The sequence below is a fragment of the Tinamus guttatus genome, unplaced genomic scaffold (genome assembly GCF_059628265.1).
Source record: "Tinamus guttatus ecotype Peru unplaced genomic scaffold, ASM5962826v1 Tinamus_guttatus_pri_ptg000659l, whole genome shotgun sequence".
Taxonomy (NCBI): Eukaryota; Metazoa; Chordata; class Aves; order Tinamiformes; family Tinamidae; genus Tinamus; species Tinamus guttatus.
In genome coordinates, this window is record NW_028289193.1 from 2,855,363 (window position 1) to 2,878,636 (window position 23,274).

Sequence of the window (23,274 nt, forward strand, 5' to 3'; positions counted from 1 at the left end):
GAAATGAAGAGGGCCAAACATCAGGAGTGCTCAGGCCAGGAGCCGCGTGCCGTAACCAGGGCCGGAGACGTGTCCTGCCTGGAAGGTTCTTCTCACCATGAGAGTCATAGAATCATAGAATCATAGAATGCTTAGGGTTGGAAGGGACCTCTAGAGATCATCTAGTCCAACCCCCTGCATACGCAGGGTCACCTAGAGCACGTGGCACAGGACTGCGTCCAAGCGGGTTTGAAGATCTCCAGAGAAGGAGACTCCACAACCTCTCTGGGCAGCCTGTTCCAGTGCTCTGGCACCCTCACTGGCAAGAAATTTTTCCTTAAGTTCCTGTGGAACTTTTGGTGTTTCAGTTTCCGCCTGTTTCCTCTAGTTCTGTCGGTGGCCACCAGTGAAAAGAGGCCAGCCCCATCCTCCTCACTGCCTCCCTTGAGGTACTTCTAGACACTGCTCAGATCCCCTCTCAGCCTTCTCTTCTCCAGGCTGAACAGGCCCAGCTCCCTCAGCCTCTCCTCACAGGGCAGATGTTCCAGGCCCCTGATCATCCTTGTGGCCCTGCGCTGGACTCTCTCCAGCAGCTCCACATCCCTCTTGTCCTGTGGAGCCCAGAACTGGACACAATACTCCAGATGCGGCCTCACCAGGGCTGAGTAGAGGGGCAGGATCCCCTCCCTCGACCTGCTGGAGACGCTTTTCTTAATGCACCCCAGGATCCCATTGGCCTGGGGAGTCAAGTGACAAGGAGCATCATCTTATTAGTGAACTTCAGGAATTTGGTTCATCCACAGTAGGAAGGATCAGAACTACATAGTGAAGAGCTATTCCTTGTGAGGGAGTCAGGTTGTGCCTAAGCTTCAGGTTACGTCCTCTCCACCTCCTTTCCTCTGCTCAGACATCCATGACACAGTGTGAGATTCTTTTCCTTTCTAAATAATTGGTGCAAGAACAACTGCGATTTTCAAACCTCCGTTAAAAACTGCAGTCACTCTTGGGCCTGCCATAATGACATCCTTGATGCTCACATGTCCCACCCAGTTTTAACAGAGTAGCTGCTTAAACAGATGATGGCAGGTGAGCTGTGCCTTTATTTTACTGAGAATTTTTCTCAGACTCTTCAAGGGTGACCCATACTATAATTATCTCCTTGCAATTATGGCCATAAAATTCAGCTTTTATTTAGGTAATGTTCTGAAATTACAACTTCAAATTATAAGGCGTAGGAAAAAAAAAAAGCGCCTATCAGAGATGCTTTGTATTTCCTTCAAAATTTGTTCCCCACTGTCAGTGAAGCCAGTAAAATACTAGTTCATCCCTTAAGTGTCATTGTTTTGTTTCATGAGGGGATGGAATAATTACTTGTTGCCATGGTTTATCGAAAGCAGGAGTGTGACTCTGGACTGAAACATGGGTTTCAGTTAGCACCGTTTATTACTACTCTGTAAAGCAGCCTGTTGTAGCAAGCGTGTGGAAATGTCTCTGTGTTAATGGGGTTCTCCGGTGAGCAGAGGCAACAGAAGGCGCTCAGAGGCAGGTGCTTTGGTAAAATTTAGCAGGTGCATGACACTTTTGCCAAAAAGCTTCATTCCTTTCAAGATGTGGAGGGAATTGAAGAGTTTTCCTCTGTTGTACGACAATTTTACTGCCCTTCCCTAGACTTCCTGCAGTTTCTTCTCAGGAAAGACTTAGAATATGAAGGTTGAGATCGGTCTCTCCCTCTTCTAGCCACATCTGAGCTACTGGAAGGCCTAGCCAGGGTTGTGTGGCCTGTGAATGTCAGAGCAGGTGGTCTTGATGTTTTCTTCTGACTTTTAATCCAAGAATTCTCACACACACACACCAGTTGTTGCGTTTTGAGTTGCGTAGGAGGGTATTTTTTTGATAGAATGGGAGCATGAAATCAGGCAGGAATGGAGCATGCGGTAGCCACTGCATGCAGAGGAAATCATTGCCTGGTATGGCCAGAAAAAAAAAAGGTGACAACAGTCAGCAGTGAGAGGCATCTCTTATTTTGCAGACATTGAACGAGGAAAGTATCTACTGTCTCTGACAGAGGAAGTCTGATTCTTCCTCTAACTTAAGAGTATCAGGAGGCAGTGAGGAGTGTGCAATTTGTTGCCTTAGCTGAAGGGAATGGATTTTGTCCAAACTTGATTCCAGGGGTAAACGAATTGCTTTATTTTTGGCTGTAATGGCAGAGGGTTGGTGGGAAATAAGGGAAAACGAAATCTAACCCTTCCCATGTTTGGTGCCTGAATGTTTGTTCCTGAATGTTGGAATGACGCGTGCGTGTGTCTGCTGTAAGGGCACCTTGAGAAGGGCCCACCAAGCGTCAGAGGAGCACGTCGAGTGTGGTGCACAACGCTTCATGCACCAGGGTATGTGGTAGCAGGTCCATCTTACTGCTTTACGATGCTGTTCATGCGCTTCTCTCAAAAAACATATCGAATGGAAAGCAGCATATCTAATGTGGCTCTTGCAGTTGCTGGAGAGTCTGCAAAAAATACTTGCTGGACATTCAGAGACTTGAAGTTTTGTTGGGGCAGAGGGAAAAGAGCTTTTGGGTAGTTTGAGGGATGGATTTGTCAGGCATCAGAGTATGAGAGGGATATTGCCAAGATGGGCTGGATATGATCCAGTGAGAGGACACTTTGGGTTAAAATTTTTTTAAGTGGCAGAATTAAGTTTACAGCTACTGGAATGGCGAATTGAGTGGTGAGTGGGAGAGGGGCAGGGTGGAGTTAAAACCTCTGTATCTGAAAGTATGATAATTACTTAATAGCAGTGAACTTGGCTTCAGATGGCTATAGGTTAGTGTGATGCTGATATTTTAGTGTATGGAAAGAAATTTTTGTCCTGAAACTTTGCAAAACTGACTCATTTTTTCATAGTTTTCTTCTATTTAAAAATCAAAATAGCTCTCAAAGATTCATAATATGTGAGATAGGTAGACACAGGTGGAGATATGAAAGCTGAAAAAGGAGCTCTAGAGCCATTGCTGAGTAATCAGGATTACATTTCTGTAGTACTTGTATTCAAGTGTTGTTTTATTTGCTTGCTTTCTTCTGTTAATGCAAAGTGCTTACATTGCAGAATGAGTATTGTTTATCATTAAGACATGCTTAATTGGATTTTTAAATATCAAAATGTCTGAAAAATAACCAGTAATAGTAATAAATTGCTTATTAAATGAATAAATTAATAAATGGCAATAAATGTGTTTTAAGAAAACCGCCTGTGCTTTGCAGGAGAAGCTGTGGAAGGCCTTCGAGAGAGCGACTATCTCCTGATTCACTCCTGCCGCCAGTGGACAACGATTACAGCCCACAGCCTGGAGGAGGGTCACTATGTCATAGGGCCGAAGATAGAAATCCCTGTGCATTATGCAGGTAAAGCTATTGCCAGCCTGAAATAGAGGCTCAAAGAGAATGAATTGCCTCCCAGTTACATTGATCATTTTATTTGACAGAGAGAAGCCAAATGTCTGTCGGTGACTGTGATTTAACTTGTAATAATGTCGCTGGCAGAGCACGAGACCCTGACTTGCTCCCAGGGCCAGGTGTATTTCACTAGGCAGCACGTTGACAGAGCACACGGCTGCGCAGAAGGATCGGTCTGGATTCCAGCATAACCAATTGCTGGTATTTTTCAGCAACAAAAGTGTAAAAATTTGAAAATGCCATGAAGTGTTCAATCAAAGATGGAATGGGTTTTATCCTTCACTGCATACTCAAGTTGGAAGTTTTTTTTTTCTTAAATATTTCCATGTTTGAAGTCAGAGAACATTCATAATAACACTGAAGCTAACTGAGTATTAGCTACTGAGAAGCAAATGCTGCCTAGTAGTTTCTTGTTAATAATTGCCTTTTTGGATGATGTAGCGTTACCGTAGTTCCATGTAGATATTGTGCAAATAACCAATACTTAGTATGCAATTTCAAATTAGATTTACTTCCCTAAAAAATGTTTTAATGATACTTCCTACCGCTCAATATCATTTTTTTTTTTTTTTTTGCAAGTTGAATAAGACAGTATCATCTAAGTGGGCAGTATTTATCTAACTGTGGTAAGATTTTAAAAAACACTTTCCAGCTTTGTAAATTTTAACTAGAGGAATTGCCTCAAAGTGTTTCAACTCCAACTGCAGTGATGCCCTGTATTTCAGTGTTTAAAGCCTATTTCAGTTGCCTTGTTATGTATCCTTTCTCTTTGGAGTTGACTTCTGGAAGGTTGATTCATTTAAAGCCAGTTTTAAAAGCTTCAGATTCAGGGCACATAGTGTCATAATACACATGGCATTAAAACCTTCTGAATTTAGCTTTCTTAGTGTAAACAGCTTCTAGGGCTTATGCATAGCAATAGCTTTTTTCTCTTTCTTTTCATACCTCCTGACTGCTTAAGCTTCAGTGCTGAAGGCAGATAAGCACCTCACTTCCTACAAACTGAATGATGCACTTCAAAATCCTCACTGTGACTCCTGGAGGAAGGAGAGGAAGGATTGTGGGAAAGAACATTAGACTCTAAGAATTTAGTGAATCTTGAATCCTAGTTTGTAAAGATCTTAACGTGCTAACCATGCTTTCCTGACTCTTCATTCTTCATTAATTTGTGGCTAATTTATATAGATACTGGCGAAATCAAAATCCAAACCTGGATTGTCCCCTAGTATGCAGAGTGTCCAGAAGCCTCCCTTCAATAAACCCCTTGCTGTTGAGATAGAAAGGTGGGAAAGTCCAGAAATGGCCATTTGGTGGGGGCTAAATGTGCGATGGGCTCTGACACTGCCAAAGGAGCTTCACACAAGTGCTCCTTGCAAACCTGCATTATCAACCTGTGTGATGCTGTTGTGACATGAGCTCGTCCTAATGAAACAAGTGTGCGAGTACCTGAAGGTGGGTTCTTAGAGCCTCGCAGTCTGGTGCCTGAGTGCCAACAGCTAAAGGTATTCCAAGACATCTTCCATGTCCTAAAGATAAACTTATGCTGCAGTTCACTGCCACACAGGTCTCTGAGCTAACACTAAGTGAGCTATCAGCTCTGCGCCATGTGGTGTGCTGCAGTTACTGCTTTTGAAATGGAGAACACTGCGGTATAGAAGCAAAATTTAATGTAGCTGTCCAAAAAGACTTATTAGGTTGGTCCCCTTAATGTGGTTGAGCTTCTAGTTTTGGAACTAGTTGGGGCATCTGCTCTGAAATAAACTGGAAAAAGGCTGGGAGAAGGGAGCATTAGTCCCAGGATCATTAGTCTTCCTGAGGAGGGAGGGTTATGGATCAGCTGGGCCTTCAGCCTCGAGCTCACGGACGCAGCCCCTGATTCGTATGCACTAACTTTGTCTTTTACAAAAAACTTAATGGTAGCAGTTGGCAGACTGCTTTTGTGGGATGCTGCCATTAAGTTTTGGGGTTTTAGAGCAGGGATTTTATGTTGTTGCAGGAAAATGGTTGTAAATTGTCTCGTATAAGTTTAGGGTTATAGGACTCGGCTGGTCTTTGCATGCTGCAAGTTCAAACCTCTGTTGGGTAAGACATATAGTATGAACAGCCAATGTGGGTGAAAGTCACCTTCCAAAAAAATTTGACATGTAAAAGTTTGTTTAAAATGACTTTTCAAGCTTGTTTCTACTTTAACAGAGTAGCTCTTTACCATCACACCAACAAAATTGTAATGTGGCAGACTGCACATTACGTAGTTTTGGTTGCAGCTATGGACAGAAAGGGAAGTTCAAACTTATTTAATTCTCCTGAGACTCTGAATATAAGTACCACAAAGTCATCACTCACATATGTAAATACTACTATAAAGTAAATCTTATTTTGCTACTTGCCAAATCAGATTTTGGTGCGGTTATTAAACCTAAATATCAATAAAGCCTTATTAAAGAAGGAAAAGACTGCATTTCACTTGAGTAAAATCTCCTTAATGGATCCTCTATGTTCTTGTGTCTTGCTGATAGTACTTTCCTGACTGGGAAGCTGCTGTAGTCGTTTGCTTTTGGGAATGTGCAGTATGGTCAAATTTTTGCTATTGTTGTCAAGAAACAGTCATACGACAGCTGTTAGTCTGAGCATTCCCTCTTGAATACTCTTTCCAGTCTGCTTCTCTTTACAGTAAAAGCTAAAGTTAATGTAGCATCTAGTTCAATTTTCATGTAATTAAAACCAAATGGCTAATGTATTTCCGGCTCCTAAAGCAGAGGAGGTCTTCACATGCATATAGAATGAAGAGTAGATGAAAATCACTGCCCTGGCAGTGTCCTGGCTTGGTACAGGAGAGCAGGCTTCATGAGAGTCCAACATGCACCATTACAACTGATGGGTGTTGCTGTGGTGTTGTGTCTTTGGTACCTATAATTCAAACTTGGTACTTAAGCAGATGGCAGTTAAGCCTTGTTATGAGCCAGTTCCATACTACCATGTTGCTAGTACTAGAATTACCCTCTAGCCGAAGAATGTTGTGCTGTTTCTCCTCTCTAGCTGATGGCAAATGTTACCACTGCTTTTGGCTTAGTCAGGGTTGTATATCTCCACCTTGTACTGTAAGCTCTGGAAAATGCTGTCACCGAATGTTGATGGCTGCAGGGAAAGATTTGCAGCACAGGAGCTCTCAGGAATGCTCCAGAGGACTGAAGGGGACCGCAGGTGCTGTATGAAGGCTGGAATGCCGTGGTCCTCGGGTGTCTGCCCTGAGCGGTATGTGCCAGGGCTGTGCGGCTCCAGACCATCAAAACGGTCTTGGAGGTTTTATCAGCTTAAGCTGCCGACTTCTGCTGCTCTGACTTGAGAGAGCTGAGGATAAGACTCATGTATGTGTCTGCAGTTAGCTATGTGTGTGGATTGCTGCTTTGCAAGTGGATAGAATTGGATGTGGTACTGATACTGCCAAGTGTGTGCAGTGGAAGAAAAATTTTCTTGAGAGAAGTTAAAGGCAACCGGGTTACTTTGCTCAGAATACTGTCACATTTAATCAAACCATAGTAAGACCTTTATTTCTGCAGCTGATGGTTCCTTTTCAGTTCTGTCCTATTTGCTACAAAGTTTTTTTTTTTTTTTTCCTCCCCCTCTGAAAGTAAAAACTCTTCCTTTGAGATATTAAAACAAACAAAAATGCACACAAAAAAAACCCTTTTTAAAGTTTCTAATCAGCTTTGTCCAGAACCGAGAGGGAAATATCTCTTGCATCAACACTGCCATCGAAGCAATTCCTACAAGGTAGCTAATAAAGAAACTCCTACAAGAAATTAGAAAGTAACACCCTGTTCCGGAGTGTGCTGTGCTGTAATGTATCCGGGGTGTTGGAAATACTCTTCCTGTGACCTCATGCCTCACAGCCACATAGTGAAGGTGTGCAGTTACTAACACAAAATAATCACTTGTACCTCGGCTGGTTGCTTACCTAAGTATCCTGATAGCTTTCCTAATGCCTTTTTAAATGAAGAAATGTAAAACCTTGTGATGTGAACCTTCCCCAGGCGGGGCAGCTTGTGGGAATGAGTCAGATATCCCTTCTGTGATTCTAGAGCGAGTGTGCAATGAGCATCCTACCGAAACCTGTTCCTACTGGTTTGATTTGTTAATCATGGAGCAGTGCCTGATAGGCCTGTTCCTCATTGCCTCCTGTTAACAGGGAGGAAGACACTGTCGACAGGTCTTCTCAAGAGCGAACTTGCCTTTTCTGTTGTGGGACTGCAGAGCTCCTGGAGATTTTGCTACATGCAGGTTCAGAAGTTTCTCTTGTGCCCAGAGATGGGCCTGTCTCTAAGACACCATTTTGAACTTCCAGCAGTTGTGCTACTGCGTGGACATTAGGAAATCAGAGCACTGAAGTATGGTGCGAATTGGCCATCTCCTAGTAGGCTTGAGATGTTGACGGTGCTGGCTATTGCTGAGAACCCATCTTGAGCCCGTTTCACACTGCGGGTGGAAGAGCTGGCTTTGGTGGTGCTGGGCATTGCTAGCTGTTTGCTAACACATCCAGCCTTCTCTAGGTGTGCTCTGTAGCTCTCTTCATGGCTTTGGAGAGAAGAGCAAACATCAAGTTAGTATCCAGCTGACACTTTTACAGTTCCTATTGCTGACTTCAGTTTAGCCTTGACCCTCCCTGAAGCATGCCAGGTAATGGTGTCTGCTCTTGGTGGTAGCCAGTGTTGGGCCTGCTGCCCTTTTGCTTTGCCTCACTAGAGGTGGCCGTTGGAGGCAGGGAGAGCTGAATCTCTTGTGTAAGTGGAGTAGCACAGCTCTGATGCAGTAAGAGGTGGGTGAGGTCTGAAACAGGGAGGGACACAACTTTGGGGTAGGGAGCTTGTTTGGGTGATCCTTTCCAGCAAACAGATACACCACTCCCTGATACGAGACATGCTTTGCATTTTAATTCTTGTTTTGCTTTGAACTTAGCCTGGCAGCGAACTATCACATAGTTCTCCAGGAGCTCTTGTGCTCTGCAGTTGAATGTAACTGCTCGAGAACAGGGCCTAAATTCAGGGTTTCTAAAAGAGGCAGCCTGTTATGTGTGTGGTGCTGGTTGGGAGTGTAAATGATTAATGAATGCATGCCCTCAAAAGCAAAGCAAAACAAAAAACAACCCACATTTTTAACCCCCTGATACTCAAGGTTTGTGGTTTTCTTTCTTTCTTTCTTTTTTTTTTATATCAAAAGGATCTTCAGGCTTTTGAAAGAGAAATTTAAACACGAAATACTTGATTGCGTGAATTTCCTGAGAATCGCCACCTTTTTCTCACCGGAGGAAAGAACATTTGTAGAGCAAGAGAGCGCTCGTGTTTGTGAGAAGTGCTGGGCTCTTCAGTTAACGAGTCTGAAACACTTGTTATTCCCCGTGTAGAATCATTCAATACAGTTTGTAAAATCAGGGAAATGATTATGGCTTAAGATGCTCACCTGCTTGTGTTTTGTTTTTTTGTTTCTGTTTTTCTCTTCTCGGGAATCCAGACTGTAATCTGGCATCTCTTTTCGTATTCTTGGATTTTTCAAACCTCTCGCTTGAGAGAAAAGGGATAAATTACTCTCCTATCCATGTAATGAAGAGGGGTTGGTTTGCTTGCTTCCTTCTCACAGAGACTTACCTTTAACGTGCTTCGCTGATACCAGTCTTCCCTATGTTCCCATACGTCTGTTATTCCTCGTTTCTGGGCCAGTTTAAACTTTGGCAAATCTCTCCGTTGACCTACAGTTCAGTATTAAGTCACAGCATTAAAATGCAAGGACTGAAGATGTAGGAAAAGCCGCTTATTTCCTTTGCTTCTGTGGGATCATGTTCTCTCAGCTCCTTCTCTCCCCCCTCCCTGCCCCACTGTTACCCAGTCCCATGAAGCAGCAGCTTTTTATGTAAGATTAATGAAATACTGCTGCTTTGTCTGATCCTCGTGATTGAAGCATTTTATTTTGCACTTTGCTTTAGACCTATTTGGGAACATGTATCTATGTTTTTCTGTTTTTTTTTTGCATGTTCCTGTGGTTGTTTTGGTTGAACAGTAGTTTGTCTTGAGCCAAAAGAATTTGCTATAAGCAGGTATTGTACTTGCTTCCTAATATCATGTAGAAACAGCTTTCCAGAATGTAAACTATAGATCAGAAATACCTTTTCTGTGAGGAGGACAGGTCAAATTAAGCTTCCAGTGAGATATTAATGTGCAATTCTGCATAAGGCTGCGCTGCTGAGGGTGTCTTGCAGTGCTCTCAGCTGAGGTGTCAGGGCACACTTCTTGTGCAGCGTCCAACTTCTTGAAAATTTATCCTCAACAATCAAAACCAACAGAATGTGGAACTGTTTTTATTTTTATATGGTGTCTATGTATGTATAGAAATGTCTGTGGGAATTCTGGAGTTTTCCATCTACAGAGTTTGTAGAATTTTCTTGACTTTGCTGGCTGATGGTATCAAAGCTCATATCAGCATGGCAGGGTCATTCACAGGATATTATTTTTGCCAGTTGTGGTGGAAGAGCCTGATTATATTCCAGAAATGTTATAAAGAGAAGATATCTGACTTTCTATCTTGCTTTCTAGCCTGAAAGAAGAGTTGGTGCTTTGTAGACACAAGCTGTAATATGAAATTTGATCTGTTTCATGGGATTTGCGTGGTGCTTTAAAGCAAACAAAAGCTTGTGAAGATAATGCTGTTTTTCAGTACAATCTCAGTGAAATACCAGGTTACTTGGGAGGAGAGAGGGGCATGAGTTAAGATATAGCCATGTTGTCCTTTGTTTTGACTTCAGCCTGAGTGTTTACCTGCATTTAGAAGCCCAAGGTTTGCCTCAGCGTTGCTCTTCCTGAACTTTCTGCACTTTTATTTGGGAAGAGGGAGGAAACCTTGTGGCTTTTACAACTGACGAACCAAACTATCATCAGTTCTTTTCATTCTATCCCAGGGCTTGTCCAGTGCTCTAGATCTGCAAACTTGCTACCTGCTGAAATGCAGCTCTAATCTTAAAATATTCATTGTATTTTTTTTTTCCAGATCTCTGTGGGCACCAGAGAAGCTGATAGGAGTTGTGTCAGCCAGGAGGGAGCAAGAGAGGCTTATGTGGAAGAAATTAAGTGGAGAGGATTGCTTCTAAAATGATTGTGGTTGAGGAAAGCAGACAGGAAGCTGGTTCCCCAAAGACTGGGAGATGGGCTAAGTCACAAAGGATTTGCTCATGGAGCATGAACAACTTCTCCTGGTTCTTGGCCGCTGCAAGTGCTGTGAAGCACTAGACTCGTTTGCATGATGCTAGAAAGACCTAAGTGCTTGCAAGAGAGATCTAAAAGCTGCCTAGCTTAACCACTAGGAAGGAAAAGCTAATTCGCTGGGGCAATTTGAGCAGTATTTAGGGCTAGACATGAGGTTCGAGTCCAAACCCACATTTCCGGCCACTTGAGACTGCCCTAAGTACTTAGCTAAGAGGTAAATGGCATTGAGGCACCTGTCCTTCCCAAGAGGAAGACGCTCTCTTCTTTCCTGAGTTCTAACTTAAGGTTTAAAAGCAAGACGTGCCTGACCACTATTACACACCTGGCAGTGAGGCTGGGGTAGGGACGTTTTTATGGACCAGGAGACCAGTTTTTATGCCAGGAGACCTAGGCATAAACTAAGCACGATGCTAATGTGCGCTGTTGTATTCTGGATGTTTGGGCAGGTGGAAAACTGAACTGGCAGAAACTTGAGGGCTAGTTAGGAGCTCAGAGAGGGTCTGGTCACCTGTAGACTTGAGGTAACTTGAAGTCTGAGCGTCCTGTTTTCCCGAAGTAGAAGTAATGTATCTATATATGTGCATACACATGCATATGTTTATATGTGTTTTATATATATTTATATATAATATGCATATAAAAATGTGTGTGTATTATTTACCATTACTTATTTATCTCATCCATCTGTCCTCAAAACTGACCCTTAATAGGAGAATAAGAGAAGCCAAATAAAGAGCAGCCATAGCCTTTACAATTGGCAAAAAAATAAGGTCTGTCTTCTATGCAAAATTTAAGGAAGAATTTTTATAAAATCTGTTTTAGTAGAAAACAGGTGTTTTGGGTTGATAATTTATAGCAGTAATCCTTTTTTTAATCTCTTAATTAACTCTGGTATGTAAAGTTGATTATCATGTTGCTGGATGATTGGGCAGGTAAATTTATAGAAGAAAGAAGGCAACTGTGGCTTCTATTAATAAAAAAAAAAAAAAAAAAAAGGAAAAAGTAAATGTAGTCACCAGTTAGACTGCCCTATGAGTCATCCTCTTACCTGAATTATAGTGCATGCGAGTAACAGATACAGATTGGCACAGGAAAGTACAATCCTTAATGTTTAGGTGATTTTTGGTGTGATTTATTGCAGACACTTCCTTTTCTGCTTCATTTGACTGTCTCTTCTGGCTTTAGTTTCACTTTGTCTTGAATTAATCCCTATTTTTTTTTCCCTTTGCTGAAACTCTGATCTGTTCCTGAGTCTAATTCTTCATGGGAGCTTGAGAGGGAAGAAATTGCCATTCGGGGCCTGTGATTAGGAAATCTCTTGGAAATCTCTTTTAGACTGACTGCAGCCGTTACTGCTTCTCAGGGGCAGCTCACGGAGTTAACGTGGCAAATAAGGTAACGTTTCGGAATGTGTCTTTTCCCTCTTTAACCACGGAGCGCAGCGGGAGGAAGGCTCCTGCAGGGTTTTCAATGAGCTCTGCGTGTCCATGGGGGCCGAGGAAGCCTGCGCAGGGTGATGTAATCCTGGGAATTTTTGGATGCCCAAGCAAACATTTTTTCTCTTTTTTTCCCTCCCCTGGAGCCAGTATTTGCTGTTCAAAACAACTGATAGGAAGTGTGGTAGGAATTCTCCGGCCAGGATTCTCCCCATGGAAACCGGAGCACTTCACGTCTGGGAACGAAAGCCAGTCACGTCAGCGTTGCCTATTAAAGCAGTGGACGTCACAGATGTCTCGAGCTTTCACTGAGCTCCTGTACCCATCAGTGCCAACGGGAAAATAAAACCATGCTATTTAAGCCATGTATAACTCTGTTTAAATGGAGAATGTAATTTGTGTGTTTAATTTAGCCTGTGATCCGAGACAATAATTTTGCTGTGTCAGGGAAAGACACTGCTGTGAGCTTTGATACATCAAGGAGTGAAAAACTGGTTCTTTTTTCTCTGTCACGAACTATTGTGCAGAGATTTGCTGTTCTCAGCTGGCAGAGATTAACTTGTTTCGGTGGTGGTCAAGCAGAGGGGAGGGGAACTGTTAACACTAATAGTGAAAATGAGTATTTTTAAGGGAGTAGGAAAACTGGATATTTAACCTCTTATTCTGTAAGACCTGAGCTTTAAAGGGAAACTGAAGCTTCTGCCTTTATTTTCATCACAGCTTTTTGCACAGGCACTGCATTCTTGCTTCCGCTCATTCTCTTTAGTGCAGGTGAGAATCCAACTCTTCTTTTGAACCAGGATGTTCCCAAGGGCAGGCACAGCAGGAGCGAAGAAGGAGATACAGCCTGCACATGTAGGCCACAAGGAGTGCTCCATGGATGTCCTCAAACTAGGACTCAAACTGTCCTCAAAACCTGTTCATTGGGCCTGTTCAAGAGGAATGGGCGATTAGGATGCACAGTCACATCTGAAGATTTTGATTAAAATAACGGGGAGTGAATTAGTTGTCTTCTGAGAGAAGAACAGATTTATTTATTTGCATTAATAACCTTTTGAGTAAGGCCAAGTGTAAGATACGTACCTGGAGGGAAGAACGGGTGGTTGGGGCAAGTCGCTGCCACATGGGCCTCTGCTTTTCCAAACTCAAAATAAAGGCTAGTAGGCCAAGAGGCCAAGCAGGACTTGTGTGAAGCTTGGCAAGAAAAGTAAAATCATGCAGAGGTGATATGCAGGATCAGGTTTGAAATCCCTTTTTTTTTTTTTTTTCTGGTTACTATGTCTTTCTTAACTTGTCTAATACCAGAATTTGAGGGTGTATTTAAGACATTTGCTACAAAAGTGCCTTGGCCATAGAAGAAAACAAAGTAATTGCGTTTTTAAGTCCCATATGTGGCTGGGTTGAGAGATCCATCCGCGTGTGGGATGGAAACGCAGCGCCAGGCTCCGGGAAGGATGTGCTGCTCGGAGGGGGACGGGCTGCAGCGTGTTGTGTGGTGCGTGATGAGAAACTCCTTGGGCAGGATCCGGATTACGGCGTGGCAGTAAATCAGCTCCGATCTGCTCTAGATGTGGTTGGGATGTTGGATGGGAGGGATGTCGCTGCACGGCTCCTGGGAGGGGATTTTTCCTGCGAAGGGAGCTCGGGTCCTCAAGGAGGACGGTTGCTATGGAAACGTAGCATGCGAATTTAGACAAACTTGGTAAAGGGGATTTTACGGAGAACTTGAATTAGACTTGAGAGCTGGTAGGGTCTTAAAAACAGCATGCAAATAGAAAAGATTCTGGTGTTTATGATAGGATCTAATGTGCCTTTATGGGAAAAAAAAGCAGCTTTAACTTGCTTGAAAAAGATTCCTTTGAGAGCACAGATGTACGTGCTGGCGGAGGGGGGATAAGAGAGGAGCACGGTCTGTCTGGGTGGCAGGAGGAGGCTCCCGATCGCGGCGTCGGGAAATGCCCCTCGGCAGAGAGGAGGCTCTGCCAGCATCGGGGCTCCCGCGTCTCACCTGGAGCTCCCAGAACAACCAAGCGCTTCTAAACACACCAATGTTTGGGAAACTTCCTGGTATCTCTTTAATGAAAAGTTGCCGCGCTAATCTGTATTTCTGGTTAAAAAACGACTAGAGTTAGGCTCGGCTAGAAGAGAGAGACATATGGCAAGCAAATGGCCCCTTTTAATGAGCCTCCCACTCAGCAGTTGGCTGCTCATCCAGTTTGTGTGTGGCACAGTGTTAGAGCAGCATCCTAGTGCCAGAAAAATATCCCGCAACCCTTTGGTTGGCGAGGCAGGGGGAACAGGACGGGGGGACACATCCTAAGGTGGCTGTCACAGAAAGACAAGGCACATCGGCTTCCTCAGCAATTTATCACCAGAACTCTAGAAAAAGGTCCCACAATCCAGGTTAGGGAGCTGGAAGGCATCTAGTTCTTCACCTCTCAATGATAATCGTGTACCTTACATATCTATTTATGCCATGGGAGATTTTTTTTAATAATAAACAAGGCAACATAATGCCTTACCTCTAAAAATAAGGCTCATAAAGCCTTACCTCAAAAGGCCACAGTAAGTCAATAGAATTATATTAACTACCTCGAATACTTACCAAAAATACTGTATTTACTAGCCCGGAGGGCATTTGGCCCTAACCCCTGTGAGCTGCCCACGTGAGGTGTAAAACTTGTGCTGGCCAGAGCTGCTGTCACCAGCGGCTCTGCGGCTGCTCTGGGAGAAATCCCTGGCCAAGGTGGAGCTGCGTAAGGAGACAGGCACGTACTGATTCATAACTTCCTCATTCAGCCTTACGACTTCAGATCAACTTGTAGCAAGGTCAGACTTTCAGCATTTCACCTTAGCCTTGGATGTGATGCTGGTACTGTTGTCGAATTGCAGTATTTTGCCTGCAGTAGAAGCAGGAATACCTTGCTCTCCATCATGCAGCTCTTGCTTTGGAGGTGACCAGTAGTGTCACTTGTCCTTCTAGCTGTAACATCGTTCTACCAAATGCTAAGGGACATCATCTTTGAAACCACAAAGTGCTTTCCCACCCTCTGCTTGCAGTTCAGGGCTGGTCAGCCCTTAGCTCAAAGGCTTTTCTTGTGGATCACTGTTTTGAGTTGTTGGCACCACGCGGTGGTTTAGTTGGATCCTTTGTCTATAAGAAAAAGGTTTGTTAAGTATTTCTACAGGGAAGAAAGGGGCAGGGTTCACACCTGCGTGTGGGATTGCTGGCAAGAGGAAGGGCAGGTATCAGGGTTTGCTTAAGGTCACTGCAGCAGCAGAGCACAAGCTGCGCTTTGCTTGAGACTGCTCCGTCTTTGGTGTCATCCATAAAGTTCCTTTTTTGCCTCTTCCAAAGAGGGTAGGAAGCAGCAGAGAATGCGGGGACCCACCTCTCTTTAAGATTCAAACTAGCTATTTCAGTGCCACGCAACTTGTCAAGGCCCAGCACCTTATCAACGAAGCTGTTTAAGCAGCTTGGGAACGGAGACCGTGTCCAGCCTCAGCCTGCGCCACGTCTAGCGCCTGACAGACTGATCTGAAATCTGTTCAGAGAGCTGTTCAGCTGCCCGGCACAGGCTGGTTCTTCTGTTCAGCTGCAGTCTAACAGATTTGCTTTTAACCCTGTGTGTCTAGCGGGGGCTTTTGCGCGTTGCTGAGTCCTCCTGCTGCCGTCTTTGCCGGCGCTCGTGCGTCGCACGCGCAGCCTTTTCTGTTTGAGATGACTCCTGGCAGGGCTATAGCAACAAAATGAGGAGGGGGGAAAGGGGAAGGCATTGGACTTTGTAGCTGTCTGCCAAGCCGTTTGATCACAATGTCAATATGTGAGTAAAAACCAATGCAAATGTACAGAGACTAAATTTCACCTCGATTTGACTTTGCTTAAGTTTTCTACTTAATTTTACAAAAGTGGTTGAGTTAAAAGATGTTCTTTGCTGCTGGGGTGCTGGTAAGGATTTTTCTTACTTATTTTATATATATATATATATATATATATATATATATAATTAGCTTGCCTTTTATATTTTATATATATATCTATATATATATATGCCACTGTAAGGCAAAGAGGAGTAAAATACTCCTTCCATAGCAACGTAAGCTAGGTGGGATGAATCAGGAGCTGACAGGTCCTCCTGACTCCCCAGTAAATGACAGAAAACTTCAGTAGTGACTTATTATTCCCTGTTAGGAAACAATAAACTAGTAAGCGTTATTTCTGTGGCCCTAATCTGTTTGGTAAAGAGAAGGGTAAATTTAAAGTAGCACAAAAACAGCCTTTTAAGTTTTCTGCTTCTGTGGTTGCTCAATAAATAGCTGAAAGAAATCTTTGGTGTGCATTTTTTAATATAACTAGTTTTTAGATCCTTGGAGCTAAATGAAATACTGAAAGGTGTTAATATCACAAGTTTCTAAGAATATAGAATAAAGTTTGAAAAAGTGAATGACAATATGAAGAATTCTGAGAGGATTATTCTGTCCAAATTCCCAAATCAACAGCAGTAAATATCTGCTGCCTTTCCTGATATAGGTCTGTTTCCTTGACCCCCACCCTCCAAGGTAAGGACATTTTCTGGCTTGAACAGCCATGATGCTCCTAAGCTGTGATGACTGGTAGGAGCTGGGCTGCATGTAGAGAAAAGCCCTTTGAAGGGCCCATTAGCTGAAGAAAATGTTCCACCTTTCCTATATCATAGGATCCAAATGTGTGGCTTTTTGTGGCTGTATGTGGTGTATCAATTGCTTTTAATTGTTCAGCTTCCCACTCAGTCACAGGGTGTTTTAGATGTATTTATAAAATGAAGAAAAGAAAGAGTAAGGATTGCTGATGTGGGGCCTTACCTTGAGCAAGTTTTGCTCTTCAAAGCCTGAAATGGAGATTTCAGCTGCTGCCTTTTGAAGGGCTACACCTGAGTAACACTTGATCATTTGATCATCCTTGTGGTTTAGTTGGACCAGTTTAAAATAAACTCCTTTCAAAGGCCAATTTAAATATTCGTGCAGCTCAGAATCTTTTATGTATTTGAAAAACTAAAACATGGGACCTCATAGTTCATTATAGTAAAGCCCTAGGCTTTACTATAATCGACTTCAAAAAAAATCAACAGTAGAAATGACTTGGATGTTTTTTGGCAGATAAGGCTTTTGTTTGTTGTTTTCCTTAGTTGGAGAGGTTATCTTGGGATTTGAAACAGAATCCTTTGACTGGCATTACTGCAAATATTGGCCTGCCCTCTGGGATTTTTGTGTAGTGAACAACAAAAAAGAAGTCGTGTTCTCTGAGGGATCGCTTAAAAGAATAAAATGGACACTCTTAAATATTGGCTTCACACACTTCTTCTAAAATTTGAATAACCCCCTGTGCAAATTTCTCATTTCTGGGGCCTGTTGGACTTTATGTTCTATTATGCGATAATATATCATATTGTGGCCTTTTTGGGGCAGGTATAAGGATAATCCAGAAATATTTGTCTTGAATGATCAGTCTTATACTACCAGGTCTTAGTATTCCTTGTTGGATAATTCTTCATCAATTATGTTCATGTAAAGGAGCCTTTAGTTTTGTGTCTTGGTTATTCCTTCTAAGAGCAGAAAAATCTTCTTTTCTCAGCTATGGGACATGATTGTTTTTGGGATATGCTTCAATGCTAAAACTTTGGGGTAAGATTCGATGTGAATTGAGAAGCAAACAGTGTCAATAAATGACTAGATGAAGGCCTTGATTGGTTTCTCAGATCAGAAAGATGTTCCTTATACATAAAATAAATGTAAGTAACCAGATAGAAGTATGCAATGTCTCTGAGTTGAGCAATGGATCATTTTTTTCAATAAAAAATTAAAATTCCTCATAATTTCAGTGCAAGCAGGAATTAGATTACTGAAAAAGGCTTTCTGGAAGGACTTCTAACTGTGTGGAAAATACTTGTGTTTTCTTTTTTTCTTGCCTATGCAGTTTTGGTGGAAGAGGGGAGCAGTGTGAGGAAGCATTTTGGATGACTTGTAGTTATTTGAACACGGTATCTGGGGGGGATCTGGGGGCCCTTTTTGCATACAGAGGGGTGGAGGTTACCAATGACAAAGTTCAGCTTCACTCAGAAACAACTAAGGTTTGTAAGCTTGTGGCCTTTAATTTTGGAGGAAAAAATACAAAGAAAAAAAAAAAGACTTAGCCTAGAGGCTATAAAAGAATGTCTGTGTATATCTGCTTGGGAATAAATTATGGTTAGATCAATATAATGCCCCCAGATGGATGTAGCCAATGTGGATATGAAGAGGCTTAGATCTGTTTAGCTGATTCTGTAGTAAATGCAGTTCAGATGGAAGAGCAAAAACAAAAAATATGTACCTATAAACTCAGGGCATATAAATGTATTACCATTCATTTTAAAAGCACTAAATTAATTCCCCCAACTACCCACAGCAGGGCATTGATGGGTGTTGCTTTTGGAGCACCATGAAGTTCCTTGCACTTAGCTGCTATAGTTTAGAAATGTGATGGGACCAAAGAATACTACAAGTGTTTTTTTCCCACTAAAAAGAGCAGGTGCAATTGTATACAAAGGATATTTTATTTAACAGGAGCACCTCTTCTAAGGGTTGGGCTGCACACTGTTTGAACCATATCCAATCAACTATTTAGAAACAGATGCACTTGCATGTAGTTTCTCCTCTCATCTCGTTCAGCAGATACAACTGCGTGCATTAAAACTATTTGGTAAAGATTAACTCTGTATGAGATCTTTTTTTTTGTGAGTTGATTTGCAAGTAAGTCAAATAGTTTGTGATCTTGTAAATATAAAAGATTTTTCATTGAGAGTAGAATGTATGCAATACAGAAATCATTAAGCTAGTAAATGTAAAATCCCACTGTACTGCTTTCACAAATGTCTTTCAGTATATAGTGGTAGATTTTTTTTTTGATGGAGCTTTTTGTTTTTATGTTCTGACTTTAATAAGCTATGCTAGGTGGATGTTAGCATTTTTAATTTTTGGATACCTAATAACCGTGATATTTGACTATTCCACAATGTCCAGTGAATGGACGTGACATAATTTTACGTCTGCAAACCAGTGCAGGTACAAAGAGTTCAGGCCAGCATGAAAATCAAAGCTTGGGTGTCAACACAAGTGTTCTTTTAAGTAGTATAAACAACCAGACAGAAAATTCTTAGCTCTGATTAAAAAACCCACCAGAAATTTGGTTGCATCCACATTAAAATACAGTATTTCCCTTTTAGATGGAAAGTCAGGCCATTTTGTCAGCTGAGTTTGGCAGATTGGCACTAACCTTTTGCTGTCCTTTTGAACATAAATGGCATCACCTGAAGCTTTTCGATTGTTACTCAACAATTCCATGCTAACTAACACGGAACTGAAGTAAGCATGTGAAGAACAGCTAGGAGAGTGCTTAGACTTGTGTAGAGACTCAGTTTCCCCAAAAGAAAAAAAAAGAGTACTATTTTTGTATTTGGCAATTTTTCAGTCAGAATTTACCTGATTAACTTTTATTAACTCTTTTCCTTTTTTTCTGCAGATGTATTGCCCTCAGGCACCGACGATTGACCTGAGTTGTATTTGTGAAGTTGGTGTCTGTAATTGTATTGATTGTGCTATTCCTAAATTTAGCAGAGTCACTCGTACATTTGTTCTCTCCCTTTGCTTTGCAGTTATTCGAAGGTGTGTGTTGTTCTGTGATCTGCTCCACATGATGATTCTGTGAGTTCAGGACCTTAATGCTTAGGTGTCGAGTAAAAGCTTTCTAATCTCAACCATAAAAAGTAGTATTCCTTGAAACGTCTTTATGCTATAGTTGACTAAAATAAAATTTTAATGGTCTTTTTGAGTAGCTGCTGAATGTGAGAGTGGTTTCTAGGCCATTTAAAGAAGTTAACCACTTCCCTTTTTCACTGTGTAATTAGCAAATTGTTTTGTTAATTTGCCTTTAGGCAAAGGTCATTACTGCTTTTTTCAAAAGCAACTGGTATATGGTCTTGGAGGCTGCTTTGTGCTAGAGTAAAACCTGCTAAGGTCCAAAAGGGTGTCACAAGGTGTTTTGAGTTCTGCAAAGCTGTTAACCAGGAGACTTGCAGTTGCTTCAGGTAGTTCTGGGCTGCGACAGAAGCCCAGAGCTCTTAGTGGGTGGATGTGCTGTTAGTGGGCATGGTTTTCACTCATGGTCACTCTTCTCACTTACAGAGAGACAAATCCGTGTCCGGTGTTGGAAGCAGAGGGCTCTGAGGTCCAGGATCCTCCAGTGACTGGAGGGATCCTGGCTCCTTTAGTTCCCTGGCTGTCATCCAGCAGTTTGGACAAAACTCCTCAAGGTGCCTTATTTCTGAGCAGCATTCATCTGTAATAATGTCTACGTGCAGAACTGAGTTAGAAGTAGAGAGAAAAACAGGACTTGGGTCACTTCCAATTCTACCTTGTACCCTACAGAGGTGTTTTTTTAGGCTATCACTGTGGTGGGCTGTGAGTTCTGTGTGTTTTCAGCACTACTGTCTGAAGATTAAGGTCGTCTTAGTGGTGAGGTGTCTCTGCCAAGGCAAGGCATGGGCTGTCCTGGTGGTTGTTTTCCAAACATAGGGCGTTCCTGCCTGTGAACATGCTACTGAAGGTGCTTTGGTGATGTTCTGTCACCCACATTAAGCCATGAGAACAAGGAAAGCTTCCCAGGTGAGGTGTGAGAAGAGTCATAGCCTGTGTCTAGGGAAGTAACCCCCCCAAGATGAGGAATAGGGTATTTCTGTGTGTGGATGTTACAGCCTGAGATGGTGGGCGATGAGAAGGGATTTCTGACTTTGGGTTTGTGTGCATCTGGGCTTGTGTTGGAGGGACTCAGAGTCAAGAATAGTCACTAAAGGAGCATGATCTTCAGTGGACACCATCTTTAAAAATACTAGGCATCTGTCTAGAGAGAAGTATTTGTGAGGACAGTCGTAATTTGGCACCGAGTTCCCATCTTCTGTCCTTGTGGACCCAAATACCAAACTGAGAGCGTCAACCGAGAGCATCATGTAGTTACAATGGAACATGTCTGCCCAGCCACCAACGTCTCCAAAGTAGCAGCACTTTTGTCTAGCTGGTGCTGGAGCTTGTCTGTGAGCTCCTTTTGCCACCTGGGCTCCACGGGCAGGACGGGGCGGCCGTGGAGCGGCACCAGCATCGGGTAAACAGCACAAATCACTAGAGGAAGCAATAAAGACAGTAATTTACAGGGTTAATCTCATGGTGTAATCGGGACGCGTATAGGAGGGAGTTTTGTAACTGTGTTTCCTGTTTTATTAGTATTATCTTGTGTTGCAAAACCCATTGCAGCATTTGTTTCTAGGTGTGTTTGTTATTAGTAGTTGGAACTTCTGTTTCATCCACAAACTGAACTGTTAATGTCTGTTATAAGTATGTGAGTGTGTGTATATAATTTTATATATGTATATTAAACACATTTTGCAGTTTTGAGAGCTTGCAAGATTCCAGTCTCGAGTTTAACATCACCCACCAAGCTAATAGTCTTAGCGCTGGTGTAGGTCTAATTTACGTGGCCACTTTCTTTCACAATAACAACCTGCATAACCCATTTCCTCAAAAAGTACTTCATTCCTTTTCCCTTCTCCTTTCTTCCTGCTACTGAAGCTGGCCAGTAAAATCCTTTCATTAAAAGCCTTTGGTCTGTACTTTGACTGCTTGTAAATAAAAGTGTATTTGACAGAGCAGTTAGCTGGAGTCTGTTTTATGTTGAACATTTTAACGAAGATTTTAAGCAATAGTGAAATTTCACAAGTGAGAGCCTAAGTCATATAGCTGAAGTGTAAGAATGCAACACTGGCAAGTATAGTGGACATAATAGCTGAAAGCACCTTGCTCATTGCTGACTTTTTTTCTTTGGGTGGTGCTTGTGGGCTGCTGGTTTCCAACAGAAATTGAGAAAGATGTTTGGTTTGGTCTTTTAAAATGTAGCATTTAAAAGAATTTAACCCTATGCTGGAGAACATGAGAAAATGGGGGAAAAAATGGTTTCGTCACTTCAGAAACCTCTTTAATTATGGTGCAACTGATCCTGAGGTGTGTTTAGAGGCTACTTCCAAATTAAAATAACACTTGTACTAGTGGAGGAGAAAAACTGGTGAATAAGCTCATTAGATGTTTTTGGAGTGGAAATATGAAACCGTATTTACTGCGTGCCTGGGTCCTTTGTAGTGAGTGGTGTCTAGTTCAGACACGGCCTGCGTGGTTGCAGGAAACATGCTCATGCACACGTGTGTGTGTGTACATGTACACAGGGATATGTGAGATAGCTGAGCCTGATCAGATATATTAGGCAAGCAGCCCTTGTGGGAAACCTTCCACCTACTGAAGGCAGATGACAGACGAGAGATAAGGAGGAGACGGCAGTACTCGGAATATATACGTTCAGTGCTGCCTTCAGAGCTGCCCCGATCGTGTTTGGATCAGTATGTGATTTAGTTCTTGAAGCTGGCAACGTCTTCCCCAAGTGAGTGATGCTTCCTGCCCGCCGCTCGTGGTGGGGAATCTGCGTGTTCTGCCAGCAAGCAGCTGTCACCCGAAACAGCCTGTTCCTGCTCCCGCGTAGGCCGGCGCTCAAAGGGGAGCTCTGTTGGTTCTTACACATTCGGAGATTAGCGAGTGACTTCAACCTCCCCTGGTTATTAGGGATTAAAGACCAGCTGCAGAGCGAAGTGTTTGGAGCCTGTTTCGCTGGCTTTCCGCAGGGAAATGGGTCAAGGTTACGTGTTGGAGGAGGGAAGGGCCTGTCCTTCCAGCCTCCACCGAGGCTCCTGAGGGCACAACGGTGGCTGTGGAAAGGGGGTGTTGGGAGGAGCGTGGGGCTGTTTTTTAAGAATTTATGAAGTAACGAGGCTTGGTTTTGTTTATTTTTGGGTGTATGAGGGGGGGAGGTGAAATATAAAGGCTATATTTATATACATATATGTAATACTTTTGTGTGTGTATGAAACTATGGTTATTAAATACTGGTACATCTTTTAATGCCTCTTAATAGTTCAGAATTGCACAATGCCACAACTGACCAATCTCCTCTTACAGAGAAAAGAAAAAGAGCAGGGTAGATAAACCAAGCTTCCTTGCACAGTAATAAGCGAAGCTTAAAAAATAACAAATAAATAAGTAAAGCCAAACGCC

The 23,274-nt window shown here is 42.6% G+C and overlaps 1 protein-coding gene across 2 annotated transcripts in view; it reads left to right on the forward strand.

The window, feature by feature from the left end:
• GAREM1 (GRB2 associated regulator of MAPK1 subtype 1) overlaps nt 1-23,274 on the forward strand; it is an 87,464-nt gene that overhangs the window by 16,848 nt on the left and 47,342 nt on the right. For both annotated transcript variants that reach the window (XM_088536335.1, XM_088536337.1), the window contains exon 2: nt 3,240-3,380. In XM_088536335.1, coding sequence (XP_088392461.1) covers nt 3,240-3,380 — 141 coding nt within the window. The remainder of the gene's footprint in view (nt 1-3,239; nt 3,381-23,274) is intronic.